The sequence below is a fragment of the Gobius niger genome (genome assembly GCF_951799975.1).
Source record: "Gobius niger genome assembly, chromosome: 7".
NCBI lineage: Eukaryota > Metazoa > Chordata > Actinopteri > Gobiiformes > Gobiidae > Gobius > Gobius niger.
The window spans coordinates 1,498,118-1,519,884 of NC_136858.1; the positions used below are offsets into that span (position 1 = coordinate 1,498,118).

General features: G+C 38.0%; 1 protein-coding gene across 1 annotated transcript in view; it reads left to right on the plus strand.

Moving 5' to 3' along the window:
- Positions 1 to 21,767, plus strand: part of poc1b (POC1 centriolar protein B) — a gene marked incomplete at its 3' end in the record, with an annotated part of 379,874 nt that overhangs the window by 335,170 nt on the left and 22,937 nt on the right. The window contains exon 10 of the mRNA XM_079559353.1: positions 652 to 729. Coding sequence (XP_079415479.1) covers positions 652 to 729 — 78 coding nt within the window. The remainder of the gene's footprint in view (positions 1 to 651; positions 730 to 21,767) is intronic.

Genomic DNA, 21,767 nt, shown 5'->3' on the forward strand with positions numbered 1-21,767 from the left:
CGAAAAATTGAGGAAAAAATGGACGAAAAAGTGACAAAAAAATGAGCAAAATTTGACAAAAAAGTGGAAAAAAAATTGACGAAAAATTGAGAAAAAAATGGACGAAAAAGTGATAAGAATTTGACCAAAAAGTGACAAAAAAATGTACAAAAATTGACAAAAATTTGACAAAAAACTGAATAATTTGACCAAAAAGTGACAAAAAAATTGACAAAAAATGACAAAAATTGACAAAAAATGGTCAAAAAATTGACAAAAAATTGACAAAAAAATTGACAAAAAAGTGAAAAAAAAATGACAAAAAAATGAGAAAAAATGGACGAGAAGGTGATACGAATTTGACAAAAAAAATGCGAATAATTTGCCGAAAACGTGACAAAAGATATGATCCCTGACCCTGCTTGCCCCCCCTCCCCGTCATTTTTTTTCTAGCTCCGCCCCTGACTTGACATTGCAAATCACCTTGAATGGTCGTTATTGGGGAACAGCGCTCCCCGGTGGCCGTGTATGAGCACTTTGTGACTTCTGTTATCAGTAAATCCGGCCTCACGTGATTCCGCGAGTCCCAAGCGCTCATTAGCTTTAGCATTAGCATAGATAGCATTGATATTTGATCCTCACTCTCAGTCAGTGCTTTTTCTGTGTTTGAAGGTCGCTCAGACGGTGGCAGACACGCAGTCCTCAGATCCACATGTGGTCGAGATGGGACCGGCCTTTCACTACGCTCAGGTGAGGAACAAACAACAAACCAGTGTCTGAACCGCTGTCAGTGCCAAAACAAAACCTTTAAATGGCATTTCAGCACGTTTTAGATCGATAATGGCACTGCTCGACATTTTCAACCACATGTTCAGTGAAAGTACAAAATGTGTGGCCTTCTATTATATTTTTTTGCTTTTAAATGTCTTTACATTTGCATCAGTGGCTTTAACCCCTTAACTCCCACCTGAACCGAGCACATTTTCTCTACAATTGGCTTTACCCCAGTCCAAAAGCTTCTGGAAAAAAGGTGTGAAAATAGCAACAAAACTGAGACAAAAACAATGATGGAAATGTGACAAAAAAGTGAGAAAACATTGACAAAAAAGTGACGGAAAACTGATGAAAAAGTGGCAAAAATGTCACAAAAATGTCACAAGAAATTGACAAAAAATTGATGAAAAAATGACAAAAATGTGACAAAAAAAATGACATAAATGTGACAAAATGTGACAAAAATGTGACAAAAAATGACCAAAAAAATGACCAAAAAAATGACAAAATGGGACAAAAAAATGACAAAAATGTAATAAAAATGACTAAATATGTGACAAAATGTGACGGAAAAAAATACAAAAATGTGATAAAAATTTGACAACAAATTACAAAAAATTGACAAAAAAATTACAAAAAAATGTGACAAAAATGTGACAAAATGTGACCAAAAAATGACAAAAATTTGATACAAAATTGACGAAAAAATGACAAAAAAATGACAAAAAATGACTAAATATGTGACAAAATGTGACGAAAAAAAATACAAAAATGTGATAAAAATTTGACAACAAATTACAAAAAATTGACACAAAAATTACAAAAAAATGTGACAAAATTGGACCAAAAAATGAGAATAATTTGATACAAAATTGACGAAAAAATTACAAAAACTTGACCAAAAAATTGCAAAAATGGGATTTTAAAAATGACAAAAAAAGTACCAAAAAGTTACAAAAATGAGTTGAATACTTAACAAAAAAAGATGGGGAAAAAATCGGATGATGTGAGGAAAAAGATCGGTTCAGGTGGGAGTTAAGAGGTTAAAGATATTGAACTTGGACAATAAAGAAGCTGTAAGAATACATTGTAGTGTAAAAGTATTAAGTTCTGCTTGAGTTCAGTACAAATCCTCAAAAACTCTATGTAGTAAATGTATTTCATTACTGACTGTTTTAAACCGCTCCTCTGCAAGTGTCCACCAGGGGGCAGTGCAGACTAAGCTCGATCACGTCTCCAGACATGAAGGACAATGCGATACTGACAGAAATGAAAATCTCTATTATTTGTGGAGACTTTCTCATAAGATGATGCAGCCTGATAAACCACACCCACTTCTTTTCTTTGCCGGTTATTTCTGTAACGGATTTGAATATTGCTTTTGGATTCCCTTTATTGGATTCCTTTTCTGCACACGTGTTGTTTGAATCGATCTCTTTACCTCCGACCTTTTCCTCTCCCCCTACACATTATTTTCCGATACCGATACTTTAACAATACTTAGTTTTTGATGCCGATACCAGAACCCTGAACGATACTTTTCCAATGCTGAAATATGTGTCGTCTAGAACCAGAAAAATGGGAGAAATTGAGGCAAAAATAAGTCAAATATGTGTTAAAAATTGAGGGAAAATAGGGAATAAATTGGGAAAATATCAGGGAAAAGAAATTTGGAAAAAATGGGGGAAACAAGGAAAAAACTGGGAATAAATTGGGCGAATAATTTGGAAAAATTGGAAAAATGTGGGAAAATTGGGAAAAAATCACTAATAAGAAATGAGCAAAAATGAAAGGAAAAAATTGGGGAAACAAAGAAAAAAATGGGACAAAAATAAGTCAAATATGTGTTAAAAATTGAGGGAAAATAGGGGGAAAAACGGGAATAAACTTGGGAAATAATCTGGATTATTGGGAAAATATTAGTTACAAGAAATGAGGAAAAATTTAAGGGGGGAAATTGGGAATAAATTGGGAAAATATCAGTGAAAAGAAATTTTTAAAAAATGGGGGAAACATTGGGAAAACAAGGAAAAAACTGGGAATGAATTGGGGGAAAAATTGGAAAAAATGTGGGAAAATTGGGAAAATATCAGTAATAAGAAATGAGCAAAAATGAAAGGAAAAAATTGGGGAAACAAGGAAAAAAACCTGGAATGAATTGGGGGAATAATGCAGATAAAATTGGAAAAAATGTGGGAAAATTGGGAAAATATTAGTTACAAGAAATGAGAAAAATTTAAGGGGGAAAATTGGGAATAAATTGGGAAAATATCAGTGAAAAGAAATTTGAAAAAAATGGGGGAAACATTGGGAAAACAAGGAAAAAACTGGGAATGAACTGGGGGGAAAATTTGAAAAAATGTGGGAAAATTGGGAAAATATCAGTAATAAGAAATGAGCAAAAATGAAAGGAAAAAATTGGAGAAACAAAGAAAAAAATGGGACTAAAATAAGTCAACTATGTGTTAAAAATTGAGGGAAAATAGGGGGGAAAATGAGAATAAATTTGGGAAATAATCGGGATTATTGGGAAAATATTAGTTACAAGAAATGAGAAAAAAAATGGGGGAAACATTGGGAAAACAAGGAAAAAACTGGGAATAAATTGGGGGAAAAATTGGAAAAAATGTGGGAAAATTGGGAAAATATCAGTAATAAGAAATGAGCAAAAATGAAAGCATCAAAGCTTGAATCTAAAGACAAACCGCCTTCGCTCGGCCCGATCCTGCCAGACCTTGGACCATTATTGTTATTAAAGATAAAGATTGTTGTTTTTGTACCTGCTGTCGATACTTATTGGTTCCCAGCCCGACATATAAGAGCTGTTTTTACTTTAGTCTCGGTTTGGCCCGGTCTGACTTTGCCCTGGAAACACGGGAGAAGCCCCGCGCTCAGACCAGGGCAGTGACTCAGGACGTCCCCCGTTGGATCGCCCACGCGTGGCCTCGGGACGTCCCGGTGTCCCTCCTCCTCTGCCCCCCCCCCCCTCTGCATCCGCCCACACAGGCGTCAGAGCGTTCGTGCGAAAGACACAGAGAGCGACGCGGCGAAGTGGAAGCGATGGGACTCATTGAGGAGAGCAGGGATGTGGAGACCTCGCATTCGGGAACTGATCTAATATTCAATCCCACTCGCTTCAGTGGAGCCTGAACAAACTACAGCCGAGCCTCGTACCAGCGCTGTGGTTAATGTTCGTACCAGCGCTGTCAACACTTTACAGAAAGAAAACAAATACAAAACAAGACTTTGCGCTCAAAAGGAGTAGGAAGAAGTTCAAGAACTTATAGTAAACCTACCCCTTATCTCTCATTCAAGTAATCATGAAGGTGATACGAATTTGACAAAAAAATGCGAATAATTTGACGAAAAAGTGACAAAAAAATGACAAAAATGGACAAAAATTTGACAAAAAAGTGAAAAAAAATTGATGAAAAATTTAGAAGAAATGGACGAAAAAGTGATAAGAATTTGACCAAAAAAAATGCGAATAATTTGACGAAAAAGAGACATTTTTTACAAAAAATGACAAAAATGGACAAAAAATGGACAAAAAATTGAAAAAAAAATTACAAAAAATTGAGAAAAAATGGACGAGAAAGTGATGCGATTTTGACGAAAAAGGCGAATAATTTGACGAAAAAGTGACAAAAAAATTGACAAAAAATGACAAAAATTGACAAAAAATTGACAAAAAAGTGATTTTTTTTTAAACGAAAAATAGAGAAAGTTTCTTACAAAAAATGTACAAAAAATGTACAAAAAATGACAAAAATGGACAAAAAAGTGAATTTTTTTTAACGAAAAATAGAGAAAAATGTTTACAAAAAATGACAAAAATGGACAAAAAATGGACAAAAAAGTGAAAAAAAAATTACGAAAAATTGAGAAAAAATGGACGAGAAAGTGATGCGAATTTGACAAAAAATGCGAATACTTTGACGAAAAAGTGACAAAAAAATGTACAAAAAATGACAAAAATGGACAAAAAATTGACAAAAAAGTGATTTTTTTTTTACGAAAATAGAGAAAAATGTTTACAAAAAATGACAAAAATGGAAGAAGTCCACATAAAATCAGTCACTAAACGAAAACAAAGCCGTTTTCAGGCCGCGCTGAGAAACGCTACAGTGTCGACATGTCGGTGCAAATGAACATCGGACATTTTACACAAATCAATCGACTAAACATCAGATTTGAGCGGAGAATATTTTCCCTCGTTTTTCGTTAAAATGAATGGGCTTCGCGCTCGACCGGAAGTGTCTGGACAACGAGGTGCAGAGACAACACAAAAAGAGGCAAAAGTGGGCGGGGCGGAATAAGGTGAATACTCGTGCAGGAAACCGATGCATGAGTCTGTGCTTACATGTTGATATAAAACATTTATGATCGTACAAAATGTCAAAGAATTTCATCATTTACAGTGTACCAAAAAATAAAAAGAAAGGATTTATCATTTACAGTCGTAAATAAATAAATACACCATATGGTACATAAGAGTTATACTAAGGCACATCTCTCTTTCGTTCTGATCATACAAAAAATATATATAATATCGCTCAGCCCTGCTATACCAACTATACCCAGAGGTACAAGCTCCGTATAACCATGTAGAAATAGAAACTATCTGTCCATAGTCACTCACTCACACATGTGTTTTGTCTTTTGTCATGTAAACTTGAGGTTCTTAACTTTCTTTTTAGTTTGATATTCATATCCAGGCAACCACACACAAAAACGTAAGTGCCTGTCTCAGAATGTAATAGTAATTATGATACTTTTTAAAGATAATGTCTTTACATGTTCTTTTAAAGTGTCCGAGTGTTTTGCTCCGTTTAGCCTCTTTGTCGAACTCATCCCACAGTGTTATTTCTGTTTGGGAGATACACAGACTTTTAAAGGTGGTGTGAACACAATGTTTCTCATCACAAATTCTCCTCTTAAATTATAATGCCCTTCTCTACTGTTGAACAATTTTTGCATTTTCTCCAGGTCGGCTTTACCCAAATCTAAAAACTGCTTGACTGGAGGTTACAGTCTATAGGTCAGAGTAACACCTCACTTTAAAGCTACAAAACACATTTAAACAGTCACTTTTATAACCACTTTTTCATCACATTTTTGTCCATTTTTTTTTTGTGTTTGTCCATTTTTTGTCACATTTTTGTTATTTTTTTTTATCACATTTTTGCCATTTTTGTATCACATTTTTGTCATCTTTTTTTTTAAAAAGTTGTCAATTTTTTGTAATTTTTGTGTTATATTTTCATCACTTTTTTCACATTTTCATCCTCTTTTTCGTCTCACTTTTGTCGCTAGCCTTTTCATGAAGCTTTTGGATTTGGGTAAAGCCAAACTGGAGACAATGTGCTTGGTTCAGGTGGGGGTTAAGAGGTTAAAAGTTAAAATACTGGAGTTATTGTTCACATTAAAACTGTTGGACACCACAGTGAGTTAGATGTTTTTACAGCGGTGACTCAGCGGCTAACGGAGCTAATGTTTGTCTATGGAAATGTATGCTAACAGCTGCAAAGATGGCGGATCTCCATGGTAACTGTGGAATTTCCCAACCTCTTTAGGGAAAAAAAAATTCATTTGGAAATTCCAGTTTGAATCTTCACTTACTGATATAATACACAAGCCGATATATCGTGGGCTTATCGACTATCGACCGATAGCGTGCCACTGAAAGGCCGATATCTGCAGAACTGAATGTGATGAGACTTCCTGGTTTGTTTTGCTTTGAATGAACCTCCCACTTCCTCGGCCTCAGGAGCCGAGAAACACTGTAGTAAAAAGTTTGAATACCTATTGTATATATTTTATGCCCAGACCTTTGCCACCATCAGAGATCGAGACGTGAGTGTCTGAATAAATCGCCCCGTTTCCGCTGGAGCGACTCTGAAAACAGGCTTCAGGCTCGAATGGAGTGAATGGAGACTCTTCCCGACATTTCTGTTTCTATTTAAAGACTGGCTTTTTTTATTTTTAGCCGCGCGTCCACGGTTACGTCATTGTTGTGGCCGCGCGGCGAGGTTACCCGAGCGCAGCGGTGCATTGTGGGGCGGAAGCGGCTCTATTTATAGCCTGGATATTCGGGGCGGATTCTCCCGGGGCGCCGCACGTGTGTGAGGAGTTAGCCTCGTTCCGCTCGCTCCACGGCGCTCACGTGCCGCGCTCCGAGGGGAAGCCGCCGCCGCCGCCGCCGCGTTCAGCAAATGCTATTTTTACACTCGGCGAGAGAGAGGAAAACACAAAACACAAACAAAATGACAGGAGCGTTCTCACAAACCTGGGCCTCGAGGTCGTCCACAGCAGTGACGGCACAACATTCGAAAACAGACCAGGGTTTGAAATGCTGCAGCTCAGAATCCTTTTGTGGTAACTATGGGAACGATCAAGTTGCTGAGTTTTGGACTTGGTTTATGGGAAATATCTTTGTAACGGCTGGACTTTTCCACATGAAACCAACACTGTCCCAAAGTCCAGCGTCTTCTCTCTCAGCACAGATGATCTGAGGCCGGGACAGGCAACTCCATCATCAAACCCTCGAGATGATTTTGAGAAATATTGTGACCCAAATCAGAGATCAAGTAGAAATGACTTAAATCTACACTGCAAAAAGTATTTAACTAGATCAGTATAAACATCTCAATTTGAGCATAATAATCCAAATTTTAGTTGTTTCGACTAGTTAAGAAGTTCTTGGGCATTTGTCCTGGATTATTTCACTTGTTCTGAGATGTTTCTGACTCGTTTCGATACATTTCGTCCTTATTTCAAGTCATTTTCTTTGCCAATGGGGAAAGAAAATTGCTCTCATCTCATTGGCAATTTTACTTTCTTATTTCAAAGCGAGATTTACCCTAGAACTGGTCTGAAATGTCCTCAAACAAGCAAAGTAAACTTGGTCCGATCAGGAAAAGTGTCTAAATGAGTGAAAACCGCTCAAAAAACAAGATACATTTCCTCAATTCAAGTCATTTAAGCCAATGCTTGATATTTACTTTTTGTAGTGTACTCGAATCTAGATCTAAAGTTTGGAGTTGGAGTACACCACAAAAAGTAAATATCAAGCATTGGCTTAAATGACTTGAATTGAGGAAATGTTTCTTGTTTTTTGAGCGGTTTTCACTCATTTAGACACTTTTCCTGATCGGACCAAGTTTACTTTGCTTGTTTGAGGACATTTCAGACCAGTTCTAGGGTAAATCTCGCTTGAAATAAGAAAGTAAAATTGCCAATGAGATAAGACCAATTTTCTTTCCCCATTGGCAAAGAAAATGACCTGAAATAAGGACGAAATGTATTGAAACGAGTCAGAAACATCTCAGAACAAGTGAAATAAATGCCCAAGAACTTCTTAACCAGTCAAAACAACTAACATTTGGATCATTATGCTCCAATTGAGATGTTTATACTGATCTAGTTAAATACTTTTTGCAGTGTAGATTTGGTCTGGCCTTAGAGCAGATAAAACCTATTCTTGCCAATGGAACAAGTTTCTTCTTAATTCAGAGTATTTTGTATAATTTCAAGTGAATAATAAATATTTTTTTTACAGTAAAAGTTAATTTGCCTGATTTCCAGTGGGATTTCTATTTGTTCCATTGGCTTTAGCGTTTTTTATCTGATCTTAAATTAGTTCAAACCGACTCAAATTAAACATTACATTTTTTTTTAAGTCATTAATCTAATTTAAGATGGACGTTATTCCAGTGTATATGATGTACCACACTGGCATATGTAGAAAGTGATGCTTTATTTCAATTGCTTCATTTGGAGGGTCCGGCCCTTGATCTTTGGACGATGAAGAAAACCGGCCGAGTTTGCCGACCCCTGATCTAAGGTCACATGACTGTCTCATAAAGGCGTCCAAATGTGGAGATTCAGAATGATGAGTGGATTTTCAAAAACGGTTTACCTCCTATAGAGTTGTTGGCCCCGCCCTCCGTCTGAGATCATGACATCATCAGATTCTCAGATCATGTGACGCTGATGTTCGACACATACAGCACAGTGCGGAGGCGTCGCATACGTCCCAGTGCGATCGACCAGTCCCGTCTCTCCAGGCCCCGAATCTCCATCATCATCTATTTTCTTCCTCTTTATCCGGGGCAGCGTCTCAGCAGAGATGCCCAGACTTCCCGATCCACACACACCTCCTCCAGATGTTCTGACCCCGAGGCCACACCTCCTCCAGCTGTTCTGACCCCGAGGCCACACCTCCTCCAGCTGTTCTGACCCCGAGGCCACACCTCCTCCAGATGTTCTGACCCCGAGGCCACACCTCCTCCAGATGTTCTGACCCCGAGGCCACACCAGGCCAGCTCGGAGACATAGTCCCACCACCGTGTCCTGGGTCTTCCACGAGGCCTTGTCCCACTAGGACATGCCTGGAGGCGACCAGGAGGTATCCAGAACAGATGCCCGAGCCACCTCAGCTGCTCCTTACGACGTGAAGGAGCAGCGACTCTACTCCGAGCTCCTCCCGGGTAACTGAGCTCCTCACCTGCTCTCGAAGGGTGCGCCCAGACACCCTGCGAAGGAAACTCATTTCGGACGCTTGTATCCGTGAATCTGACGTCACAAATATGATACCAATTATTGGGAAAATCGTAATTTGACATTTATCAGAAACTTTCTGGAACGACAACACGGTGTTGCAGTGGTTAAGGCTTCGTCTTTCATGATCCAGATCCCCGTCCCTAACCCTTTATCCTTTACCCTAAACCAGTGGGCGAGGAAAGCCCTTCTCTTAGGTCCTCATGGCGGGGAGCGGACATTGCTGTAACATCACCCCCTGGTGGCCGGGGGGACTCTAAACAACACTTTGGAAACGGCGTTGCTCGTTTACACTGCTGAAAGCCGGGCTCCAAGAGTGTTTCTTTCTCTAAAAATGGCTCTGGCCCCTGTGGCAACGCTGGGGAGGGTCATGTTTTTAAACACGCTGGTTTTGTACATCAGCAATGAAAAGGTGAATCCTAAATCTACGATTGACAGGCTCTGGAGCTCTGGAGCCTCTTTGCCCCTTTAAAGGGGGGTATTATACAAAATCGACTTTTTCAAGCTTTCCATCATGTTATTATGTCATTCCCTCATTAAAAACATGCCTGAAGTGTTGCCTTGGCACATTCATGTATTTCTGAGTAATCTGTAAAAACTCTGATGGCGGCCATTTTAGGGATAGGTTTGCCTGAGTCCTCCTAGGAACGCCCCCACCTCCTGGAGACGCCTCCGAGCTTTCGTCACCAGCCGAGTAACCAACCACTGCTCCTCAGCAGAACCCCCTCCCCACTGATGCCACAGACAGCGTGTGGAGGGGGCGTGTCCGAAAGGCTCAGAGGTTCTTAAAGAGACAGAGGCCTATTTCAAGACATTCACTACAGCCATTTTGAGAGAGACATTTTATACAAGGCAGTTATTCTAATTTACTGCATTTACAGACCAACAGAAGGTTTGTCATCATTGTAGTGTGATATAGACTGGTGCTATGGGACTGAGAAAAGCAGAACACCCCCTCTTTAACACGCACTGTCCCGACCAAATAAACCAATAAGTAAAGTAAAAGTAAAAAGTACATTTAATAAGATGAGCAGGTATTGATCCTAGCACTTCCTTGTGTGGCTGAGGTGATGGCGTTTGGCGAAGGCGACTCTTATGTCAGAGGAGCTCTTGGACAAACCGGAGCTGCAGTAAACCGACCCCTTCCCTCTCGCGGCTCCTCCTGTGTTTCTAAGTTTAGCGCTGATTTCCGCTGCGTCCGGTCTCTGCCCTTCTCCTGTTCGAACACGTCTCTTTGAGAAACTCGATCTGGAGTCTGGATGTGAAACGGAAATATCTGCACAGCTGAAGGTCTGGCTGAAGCGCTAGTGAAGGGATCAGTGTAATAAAAGAAGCACCGAGGCCCAAGTGAGGATCCAGCCCATTACCCAAAACTATTACCCTTTTTATGTCTTCTGCTCCTCCGTAACATCTCACTTGTAATGGCTCAGGATGAGGCTTTCCTCACACTCAGAATCCAAACTATATTACTCAAGAGATGTCTCCTCAGTGTCTCCTCAGTGTCTCCTCAGAGTCTCCTCAGAGTCTCCTCAGAGTCTCCTCAGTGTCTCCTCAGTGTCTCCTCAGAGTCTCCTCAGTGTCTCCTCAGAGTCTCCTCAGAGTCTCCTCAGTGTCTCCTCAGAGTCTCCTCAGTGTCTCCTCAGTGTCTCCTCAGTGTCTCCTCAGTGTCTCCTCAGTGTCTCCTCAGAGTCTCCTCAGAGTCTCCTCAGAGTCTCCTCAGTGTCTCCTCAGTGTCTCCTCAGTGTCTCCTCAGAGTCTCCTCAGTGTCTCCTCAGAGTCTCCTCAGAGTCTCCTCAGAGTCTCCTCAGAGTCTCCTCAGTGTCTCCTCAGTGTCTCCTCAGAGTCTCCTCAGTGTCTCCTCAGTGTCTCCTCAGTGTCTCCTCAGTGTCTCCTCAGTGTCTCCTCAGTGTCTCCTCAGTGTCTCCTCAGTGTCTCCTCAGAGTCTCCTCAGAGTCTCCTCAGTGTCTCCTCAGTGTCTCCTCAGAGTCTCCTCAGAGTCTCCTCAGTGTCTCCTCAGAGTCTCCTCAGTGTCTCCTCAGTGTCTCCTCAGTGTCAATCAATTTTTTGTCATTTTTTCGTCATTTTTTTTGTCATTTTTTATCATATTTTTTATCACATTTTGTCACATTTTTGTCATTTTTTTGGTCATTTTTTAATAAATTTTTTGTCATTTTTTTTAATCAAATTTTTGTCTTTTTTTTGTCAATTTTTTATCACATTTTTGTCACATTTTATCACATTTTTGTCATTTTTTGTCACATTTTTGTCATTTTTTAAATACATTTTTTGTCATTTTTTCGTCATTTTTTTGTCATTTTTTATCACATTTTGTCACATTTTTGTCATTTTTTCGTCATTTTTTAATCAAATTTTTGTCATTTTTTAAATCAATTTTTTGTCATTTTTTCGTCATTTTTTGTCATTTTTTTCACATTTTGTCACATTTTTGTCATTTTTTCGTCATTTTTTCATACATTTTTTGTCTTCTTTTAATCCAATTTTTGTCTTTTTTTTGTCTTTTTTTATCACATTTTGTCACATTTTTGTCATTTTTTCGTCATTTTTTTATAAATGTTTTGTCTTTTTTTTAATCCATTTTTTGTCTTTTTTTTGTCCTTTTTTAATCATATTTTTGTCATTTTTTTGTAATTTTTTTGTCATTTTTTAATCAAATTTTTGTCATTTTTTAAATCAATTTTTTGTCATTTTTCTCCTCAGTGTCTCTTCAGTGTCTCCTCAGTGTCTCCTCAGTGTCTCCAAACCGTGCAGGTCTGAATAAACTCTTAGTCATTGAAAACATCGTCCATTTTGGCCATTTCTGCAGGACCAGTGTCTGTGTCTGAGCGTTAGGAGTGTTTGGTGTCTGGTGCGGGAAGCGTCCTGCCCGTTCCTGAGCGGTGACCCCGGTGACCCCGGTGACGTCCTCTGCGGCGGCGTCCTGAGCTCGCCCCGTGCTGGTGCTCGTGTAACGCCGGACACGTAACTGAGCGGAGAAAGCGGAGAGAGGAAAGCACCTTCTGAATTAAACACAAGTCTCTGCTGGATCTTTAAACAGATCAGGTTCAGCTCTGACGAGTGTGGGGAGGAGAGCGTGTTCTCCTCGTGTCTTTCCTCCAGTTTATACAACTAAAAACATGTACAATAGATTCCCCTCGAGTGCCTGGACTCCCCTGAAAAAGAGATTCTGTTGATATTGGTGCGTATTTCACCTCATAGTGACGCAGCGGCCGTGTGAGTGGTCCGCATGGCGCCTTTACTTTCCATCACAGTGGTCTCTGGGACGCTCCAGGAACACTTGGTCATCTCCTCTTTGTGCCGCATGCATCATCCTGTGCTTCCTGCTTGTTTGGGCCGAGTGTTTCCCTGGGATTGACCTGACAGGCGCTGCACTGTCGTTATTTTTTCCCAGAATGTGACAGGACTGGACGATTCTCCTCAATTAAAACGCACCACGCGATTATCGTGATCGACCTTTATTAAAATCACGATTAGATAAAAATTTGGTTAATTGCCCAGCCCTACCCCTCCCGGAACCGCTACCTTAACCTGGTGGAGGGGTTTGAGCGGCTTCGTTCCCCTGGTAGGGTCTCCCATGCCAAACAGGTCCTATAGGTGACGGGGCAGACAAAGAGCGGTTCAGAAGCTCCTTATGAGAGACCAACAGGCCTTAGAATCGTGAGGCCGTCCTTCTGTGGACCCACCACCTGCAGGAGGAGCCATAGGAGGAGCCATAGGGGCTGGTGCAATGTGATTTGGGCTGCCCCCACGACCCAGCAACGGACAAGTGGAAGAAGATGGATGGATGGATGGATGGATGGATTCAACTCATTTTTGTAACTTTTTTGTCATTTTTTCGTAAATTTTTTATCATATTTTTATCACATTTTGTCACATTTTTGTCTTTTTTTCGTCATTTTTTAATCAAATTTTTGTCATTTTTTAAATCAATTTTTTGTCATTTTTTCGTCATTTTTTTGTCATTTTTTATCATATTTTTTATCACATTTTGTCACATTTTTGTCATTTTTTGTCACATTTTTGTCATTTTTTAAATCAATTTTTTGTCATTTTTTCGTCATTTTTTTGTCATTTTTTATCACATTTTGTCACATTTTTGTCATTTTTTCGTCATTTTTTAATCAAATTTTTGTCATTTTTTAAATCATTTTTTTGTCATTTTTTCGTCATTTTTTTGTCATTTTTTATCACATTTAGTCACATTTTTGTCATTTTTTTATAATTTTTTTGTCTTTTTTTTAAAATCCAATTTTTGTCTTTTTTTTGTCATTTTTTAATCATATTTTTGTAATTGTTTTGTAATTTTTTCGTCATTTTTTAATCAAATTTTTGTCATTTTTTAAATCAATTTTTTGTCATTTTTTTCTCATTTTTTTCTCATTTTTTCGTCATTTTTTAATCAATTTTTTGTCTTTTTTTTAATCCAATTTTTGTCATTTTTTGTCACATTTTGTCACATTTTTGTCTTTTTTTGTCATTTTTTTAATCATTTTTTTGTAATTTTTTTGTCAATTTTTTTTATCACATTTTTGTCACATTTTGTCAATTTTTTGTCATTTTTTTGTCATTTTTTGTCACATTTTTGTCATTTTTTCGTCATTTTTTTGTCAATTTTTTAAATCAAATTTTTGTCATTTTTTAGTCATTTTTTTAATCATATTTTTATCACATTTTGTCACATTTTTGTCATTTCTTTCGTCATTTTTTAATCAATTTTTTGTCTTTTTTTTATCCAATTTTTGTCATTTGTTTGTCACATTTTTGTCATATTTTCAGGGATGGATGGATGGATGGATGGATGGATGGATAATTGCCCAGCCCTAGTAGAAGGCATGTGTGGCTTAGCTGTGAGTCTCGCCCAGATACCTCCTCGTCTCCGTCCTTGTTTGTGACGCCTCCTCTTTGCTGCAGGCGTGGGGGCTCTTGGTGCCTCTTCAGTGTTTCAGGAGAAGAAATGTGTAGATCTCAAATGTCTCTTTAAGCCGCTCTTTGTTTTGCTGTTTGGTCCTCATGGCGGGGTGAGGACCAAAGAGAGAACCAGAAAACAGAACAATAATGTGTGGAAGATTTGCAAATGTACAAAATCGTAGTTTTTTTTTCGTTTTGGGGATTTTGAAATTTCACATAATTAATTCATTTGACGGAATTTTGCATTTGTGGCATTAAAAATATAGTAGTTGAGCATTAAAAAAAGCGTTCAACTTTGCTGCTGCCTGTGGAAACCCGGCTACAAACCTTGAACATTTCTGAAATATATAAAAATCCTGGATAATACTGGCCTGTAAAACATAAAACAAGCCACAAACCAGTAGAGAAATGTGAAGTGGACCCGTTTCTATAAATGTCCGAGGTCCTCCAGGTGAGAGTGGTCTTTGAGCCGTTCCATCGCGCGGCGGAGGCGGAAAATCGATTGAGAGCGAGTTTAAAGCGACCTGCCCACGCTCCTCACATCCCCCTCACGTCCTCCGCTCCGAGTCCTGGACAAGACGAGTGGGAGACTGTGGAAGCAACGTGTTAGTGCTCGGCGCCGCTGCAGGAACAGGCTCATTCTGGGAACTTAGATACTTCTGTGTTTGTTTTAGGAAGTGTTAGCGGCGTTTAGCGCGACTTCTGCACGGTGGTTTGAATGGATTTCATAGGATTTTATTGTGGGGCTGCACAGTTAACCTCTTAACTCCCGCCTGAACCGAGAGGATCTTTTTCCTCACGTCATCAGATTTTTTTTTCTCCATCATTGTTTTGTTTGGTAATCAACTCATTTTTGTAGCTTTTTTGTCATTTTTTCGTCCATTTTTTATCACATTTTTATCACATTTTTGTCACATTTTGGTCTTTTTTTTTAAATCAATTTTTTGTCTTTTTTTTGTCACATTTTGTCATTTTTTTGTCACATTTTTGTCACATTTTTGTCTTGTTTTTTTAATCATTTTTCTGTCCATTTTTGTCACATTTTGTCACATTTTTGTCACATTTTTGTCTTGTTTTTTTAATCATTTTTTTGTCCATTTTTGTCACATTTTGTCACATTTTTGTCACATTTTTGTCTTTTTTTTTTAAATCATTTTTTCGTAAATTTTTGTCACATTTTGTAAATTTTTTGTCACATTTTTGTCATTTTTTCGTCCATTTTCGTCACATTTTTGTCATTTTTTTGGCCTTTTTTTAATCAATTTTTTGTCTTTTTTTTTAATCACATCTTTGTCACATTTTTGTCTTTTTTTTTAATCAATTTTTTGTCTTTTTTTTGTCACATTTTGTCATTTTTTTGGTCATTTTTTCGTCAATTTTTGTCACATTTTGTCACATTTTTGTCACATTTTTGTCATTTTTTGGTCATTTTTTAATCAATTCTTTGTCATTTTTTTGTCACATTTTTCTCATTTTTTTGGTCATTTTTTCGTCAATTTTTGTCATATTTTTGTAATTTTTTAGTCATTTTTTATCATATTTTTGTAATTTTTTTGTAAATTTTTGTCACATTTTGTCACATTTTTGTAATTTTGTAGTCATTTTTTGTCACATTTTTGCCATTTTTTTTAATCAAATTTTTGTCATTTTTTTGTCATTTTTTTATCATATTTTTGTATTTTTTTTGTAATTTTTTTGTCACATTTTTGTTATTTTTTCGTCTTTTTTTAATCAAATTTTTGTCATTTTTTAAAATCACATTTTGTCACATTTTTGTCATTTTTTTGTCACATTTTTGCCACTTTTTCATCAATTTTTCGTCACTTTTTTGTCAATGTTTTCTCACTTTTTTGTCACATTTCCATCATTGTTTTCGTCTCAGTTTTGTCGCTATTTTCACAGCTTTTTTCCAGAAGCTTTTGGACTGGGGTAAAGCCAAACTGGAGAAAATGTGCTCGGTTCAGGCGGGAGTTAAGAGGTTAAACTTAAATGCTGCTGAATCAAAATCACAAGACGAATAATCAAATGAAACAGAATGTCCAGCGCTCAGTCATTCTGTGCAAACCACAACAGACGGGTCTTGTTATGCCTTTGAATGAATTTCACAAATTATATGACGTTTTACACTCAAAAATATACTAAAAACAGTAGCATTTTTCTTTTTATTTCATCTTGAAATCAATTGGGGACCCCCACCCAAGGCCTCGCGACCCCCCTGAGGGGTCCCGACCCCCACTTTGTTAACCACTGGTCTAAGCTAAGGTAAGGTAAAACAGTGGCCTATTCCTTTAATATAGAGACTGCAGTTACACGTAAGACCTGAGGTGGCAGTAGTGAGTGTGAAGCTGCACTATTGAATGATCAAATGACCTCAAAACTTCAATAACTTTTTTGCATTTTAAATCTATTTATTTAGTTTTATTTATCCTTCTTTTATGCAGGTTTGTCTCCTCAGATCTGTATAATCTGTATTTCCCGGAAGAACAATGACTTTGCGACAAACATTTCCCAAATCCCCTCGGCTTCTCGTGCGGGTTTGACGTTCCGCGGCGGCTTTGCTCACGTTAGCTCCTCAGAAATGCCGTTTTCCTGCCAGCGATCCGGCTCGTCTGGGATCACGCCGCGCTCTTTCCTGCGTCGCTTTGTGTTTCCATGATTGTTTGTCAGATTTCGGGGCGAGAGGCTCTTAAGCTAAAGTTCGGGGCTAATCTTCGCCCGTGGGAAAACGCGGGTCGGAGTCTGCGGCGGGATCGGGCGCCGGGTTTGAAGGGAAGGTTGTTGTGAATGGAGGGGTTTCCCACAGGGGCATTAGCTTAAACGCTACAAAGCTGATTAGCGGCCTGTGTAGCAACGCGGCTAAGTAGCTGAAGCAGATTTGCAGGAGGCACACCTGCCCCTGGGACGCGTCCAGATACTTCCACACGTCCCTCTCACGGGTCAGGGATGGCGGGACGTCCGGTCGCCCGAAAACTCATCCAAGAGTCTCGAGCGTTTTTGTTTGTCGAAGCCTTTTCTCTCTGAACATCTGAGTTTTGTTATCAGAGTTAACCCCTTAACTCCCACCTGAACCGAGCACATTTTCTCCGGTTTGGCTTTACCCCAAATCCAGAAGCTTCTGGAAAAAAGGTGTGAAAATAGCGACAGAACTGAGGCAAAAACATGATGAAGATGTGACCAAAAAAAGACTAAAAATTACTAAAAATTACAAAAAATGTTGCAAAAAGTGACAAAAAAGGCAAAAAATGACAAAAAATGTAACCAAAAAAATGACAAAAAGCTACGAAAAAATGACAAAAAAGACAAAAAATGACAAAAAATGACAAAAAATACAAAAGTGACAAAAAAGGCAAAAAAAATGTAACAAAAAAAAGACAAAAAAATGAAGACAAAAATGTAACCAAAAAAAATGACAAAAAAGTGACAAAAAATGACAAAAAGGTGACAAAAAAAGGCAAAAATGTAACAAAAAAAATGACAAAAAATGACATAAAAAAGACAAAAAAATGACAAAAAATGTGACAAAAAAATGACAAAAAAAATGACATGAAAGTTACAAAAATGAGTTGAATACCTCCCCCCAAAAAAGATGGAAAAAGATCTGATGACGTGAGTAAAAAGATGAGTTTACTACATCTTAGCTTTCAAATGAGACGTTACACTGGCCTACAGGATTTGGGTAAAGCTGAACTGGAGAAAATGCTCTCGGTTCAGGCGGGAGTTAAGATGTTCATAATAAACCAAACTCACCCGTTAAGAGTTTCACAAATACTGACCTGTTTGGTATCCACGTGTGGCACAAAAGGATGTGAGATGATGCTGTAATCCAAATATGGTCATTTCCTTTTCCTTAAAGTGATAGTCTGGAAGTCTATTTGTATTACAAATTTTACTAAATGGATTTACTGGATTTGGAGTTGAAATGAAGTTGGTATGAAAGGCAAAAGTCAAAAATATAGCTGGAATCACAGACATGGAGGACACTGCCATTGAAATGAATGGAGAGCTGCTGCTGTTCTCAGGCTTTAGGCCCTGTAACTATTGTAAAAATAACTGAATTCAAAATCTGGTGAATGTGCATGTCAAGGAGGTCCTCTGGGATGGAAACATAATAATGGTTTCATATCTGAAGCACAAATGAAGTCGGTACAAAAGGTCAAAGACAGAAAAACATGGAGGATCGGCTCATGTCCATTGAAATGAATGGGATTCTGCCCAGAGACCACGAGTGACCTTTTTGCTCTCATTCAAAAACAGAGATATTTTATAATGTATAATTTCTGCCTTGTTTTGAACCTAAATAACAGATTTTTTTCACTTAAACTTACTGAAAAAATAAACGAGATCCAAAACTCCCTCTGAATAAAACCAGTAATATATCAACAAAATAAAACCACACATTCAAACCTGGGTCTATCCATTATTTCCATTTTGTTGCTGTAGGTAATTTGGCCATTTTTATGCATTGAGTGCCTTATTTTTACATGAAAACATGAAATGACAAATATTTATTCACATTCATGTCCTTGAGCCACAGCGACAGTTTCAGATGTGTTTCTCTAAATCATTTTATTGTTGTCGTTTGAGGAACAGAGCTCTTCTCTCTGCCCTCTCTGATTATTTGATCTGTTCATTTCCGTGTTCTCTGTGGTTTATTACAGCCTCATGACCGGGAAGGACACGCGTCATCAGATCAAACTCAAGGGTTTTTCCGTCCTGAGTTTGAAATGTTTTAAAAAGGTCCTGAAATATCGCAGTAATAGAGCCTGAAGCGAGAAGCTCCTCTTAACCTCTTACCAGTTCAGTGTCACTGTTTTGTCGCATTTTTTTGCCGCTCTTTTGCCACTTTTTTTGCTTCTAGATTTGGGTAAAGCCAAACTGGAGAGACTGTGCTCGGTTCATGTGGGGATTAAGAGGTTAATCCAGGGTTTAAGACTTAAAGGCGATTATTGGAGCAGAGTCTGATTTAAATGAGTAGTTCTGAGTTCATTGAATGACCTCATAAATAATGTGATGCAGATTTAAAGGGGCTAGATGCAAGTTCGCCATTTTATGCTCACTACTGCCACCTCAGGTCATACGTGTAACTATACCTTCTATATTAAAGGGATATTTCAGGACTTTTGACATAGGGCCTCATTTCCTAGTTATCCAGAGTGTTGCTGATTTCTGGAGATATTTTTTTTTTGTAATTCATGCAGTTCTTATATTTGAAGAGTTTCGTGGCGCTAGGCTAATGCAAGGCTAGTGCATTTCTATGGTATCAGCTAGCCTGCATTAAAAACAGTCTGACCCGCTCCACAGAGCACCTGAGGCAAATCACTTATAACACCAGACTAACAATATAAATGTCTGTGTCCATAGAATAATTTAAAGTAACTTATATTTGAGCAGCATCAGCTTCGTGGTTGTATAAGCTACGCAGCGGCGGAGTGATCTGCGAGAAAATAGTCCCTCAAAATGTGATGCAGGTCAGTTATATTCCAAACATGATTCTATGGACACAGACATGTATATGGTTAGTCTGGTGTTATAAGTGATTTGCCTCAGGTGCTCTGTGGAGCGGGTCAGACTGTTTTTAATGCAGGCTAGCTGATACCATAGAAATGCACTAGCCTTGCATTAGCCTAGCGCCACGAAACTCTTCAAACATAAGAACTGCATGAATTGCAAAAAAAAATATCTCCAGAAATCAGCAACACTCTGGATAACGAGGAAATGAGGCTCTATGTCAAAAATCCTGAAACATCCCTTTAAGCTCGTGCATGACGGCACTTCAGACCCAAATTAACAACTTTTTGAGTGACAGTGCAGGATTTTAGAGGCAGTTGTGGAGAATAGATCTGGGCTCATTCTACACATTAGGACATGGAGGAACATGTAGGGGGAAAATACTTATTTTGACATTTTTAAACTCCGTATAGTCTCTTTAAACATGAGACAAAAGAAATAATGACTCAGAATTGAGGACACGACCAAAAGGAAAGGTGACTTTATTAAGGTGAGACGCTGCAAGTGAGATATCAATGTGAAACCTTTATGTACATAACTGACACAAATATCAGAATAAATATTTTATAAAGTTCCCAATTTTTTTCCAACATTTCCAAAATTTCCAAACTGTAAAAAAAAAAATCAAAAATGTTTAAACATTTTCAACAATTGAAAAAAATAATCCCAAATTTTCAAAAATCCAAATGTTTCAGACTATACCAAATAATAATATAAAAACTGTTCTAAACCGACAACACCCACAAAGGAAATGACCATATTAGGATCACAGCTTCATCTCAGTCCAGCCTTTCCTGCTACACGTGGATACCAAACTTGTCAGTATTTGTGAATGAATAAGCGTGAGAACGACCAGCGAGCGCCACAGCCATGTTGGAGTCACTTCCTGGATAAATCTCATAAATGTCACACAATAAACATCGTAAAGGGTGAGTTTGGTTCATTTTTCACTCTGACATTAAAACCCCGATGTTAACCTCTTAACTCCCGCCTGAACCGAGAGGATCTTTTTCCTCACGTCATCAGATTTTTTTCCATCATTTTTTTGTTGGGTATTCAACTCATTTTTGTAACTTTTTTGTCAATTTTTCGTCAATTTTTTATCATTTTTTTGTTATTTTTGTGTCAAATTTTTGTTATTTTTTTTGTCAAATATTTATCACATTTTTGTCATTTTTTTGTCACATTTTTGTCATTTTTTGTCAAATTTTTATCACATTTTTGTCACATTTTTGTCATTTTTTTGTCAAATTTTTGTCATTTTTTAGTCGAATATTTATCACATTTTTGTAATTTTTTTGTCAAATATTTATCACATTTTTGTCAAACATTTATCACATTTTTGTCACATTTTTGTTATTTTTTCGTCAACTTTTTGTCAATTTTCTATCCTTTTTTGTGTCATTTTTTTGTAATTTTTTCGTCAAATTTTTGTAATTTTTTAGTCACTTTTTAGTCATTTTTTTGTCATTTTTTTAGTCATTTTTGTGACATTTTTGCCACTTTTTCATACATTTTTCGTCACTTTTTCATACATTTTTCATCACTTTTTTGTCAAACTTTTCTCACTTTTTTGTCACATCTTCATCATTGTTTTCGTCTCAGTTTTGTCGCTATTTTCACACCTTTTTTCCAGAAGCTTTTGGATTGGGGTAAAGCCAAACTGGAGAAAATGTGCTCGGTTCAGGTGGGAGTTAAGGGGTTAAAGGAGAAAATGCTCCAAACCCCATCCTTGACCTTCTCCTGCTCCGAGCCCCCCCCCCACTCGCCGTTTCCAACCTCGTCAGTTGTGCATGAGCCGCCTGTTTCCCTCACTGATGTGGGAGGAAGTGATCGAGCGCCGTTAGCTGGATTAGCCCGATTTAAACCCCCCTCACTGAGATTTAGCCGCATTATTCGCATTTTAATGAACTTTCCCACAGACGAGGAAAACGGTAAACACTGCACAATGAGGCCGGGATCACGAGGCCCCCTTCAGGAAACCGGCGCTTTAAGCACGAGAAGGGCGGGGCTCAAGA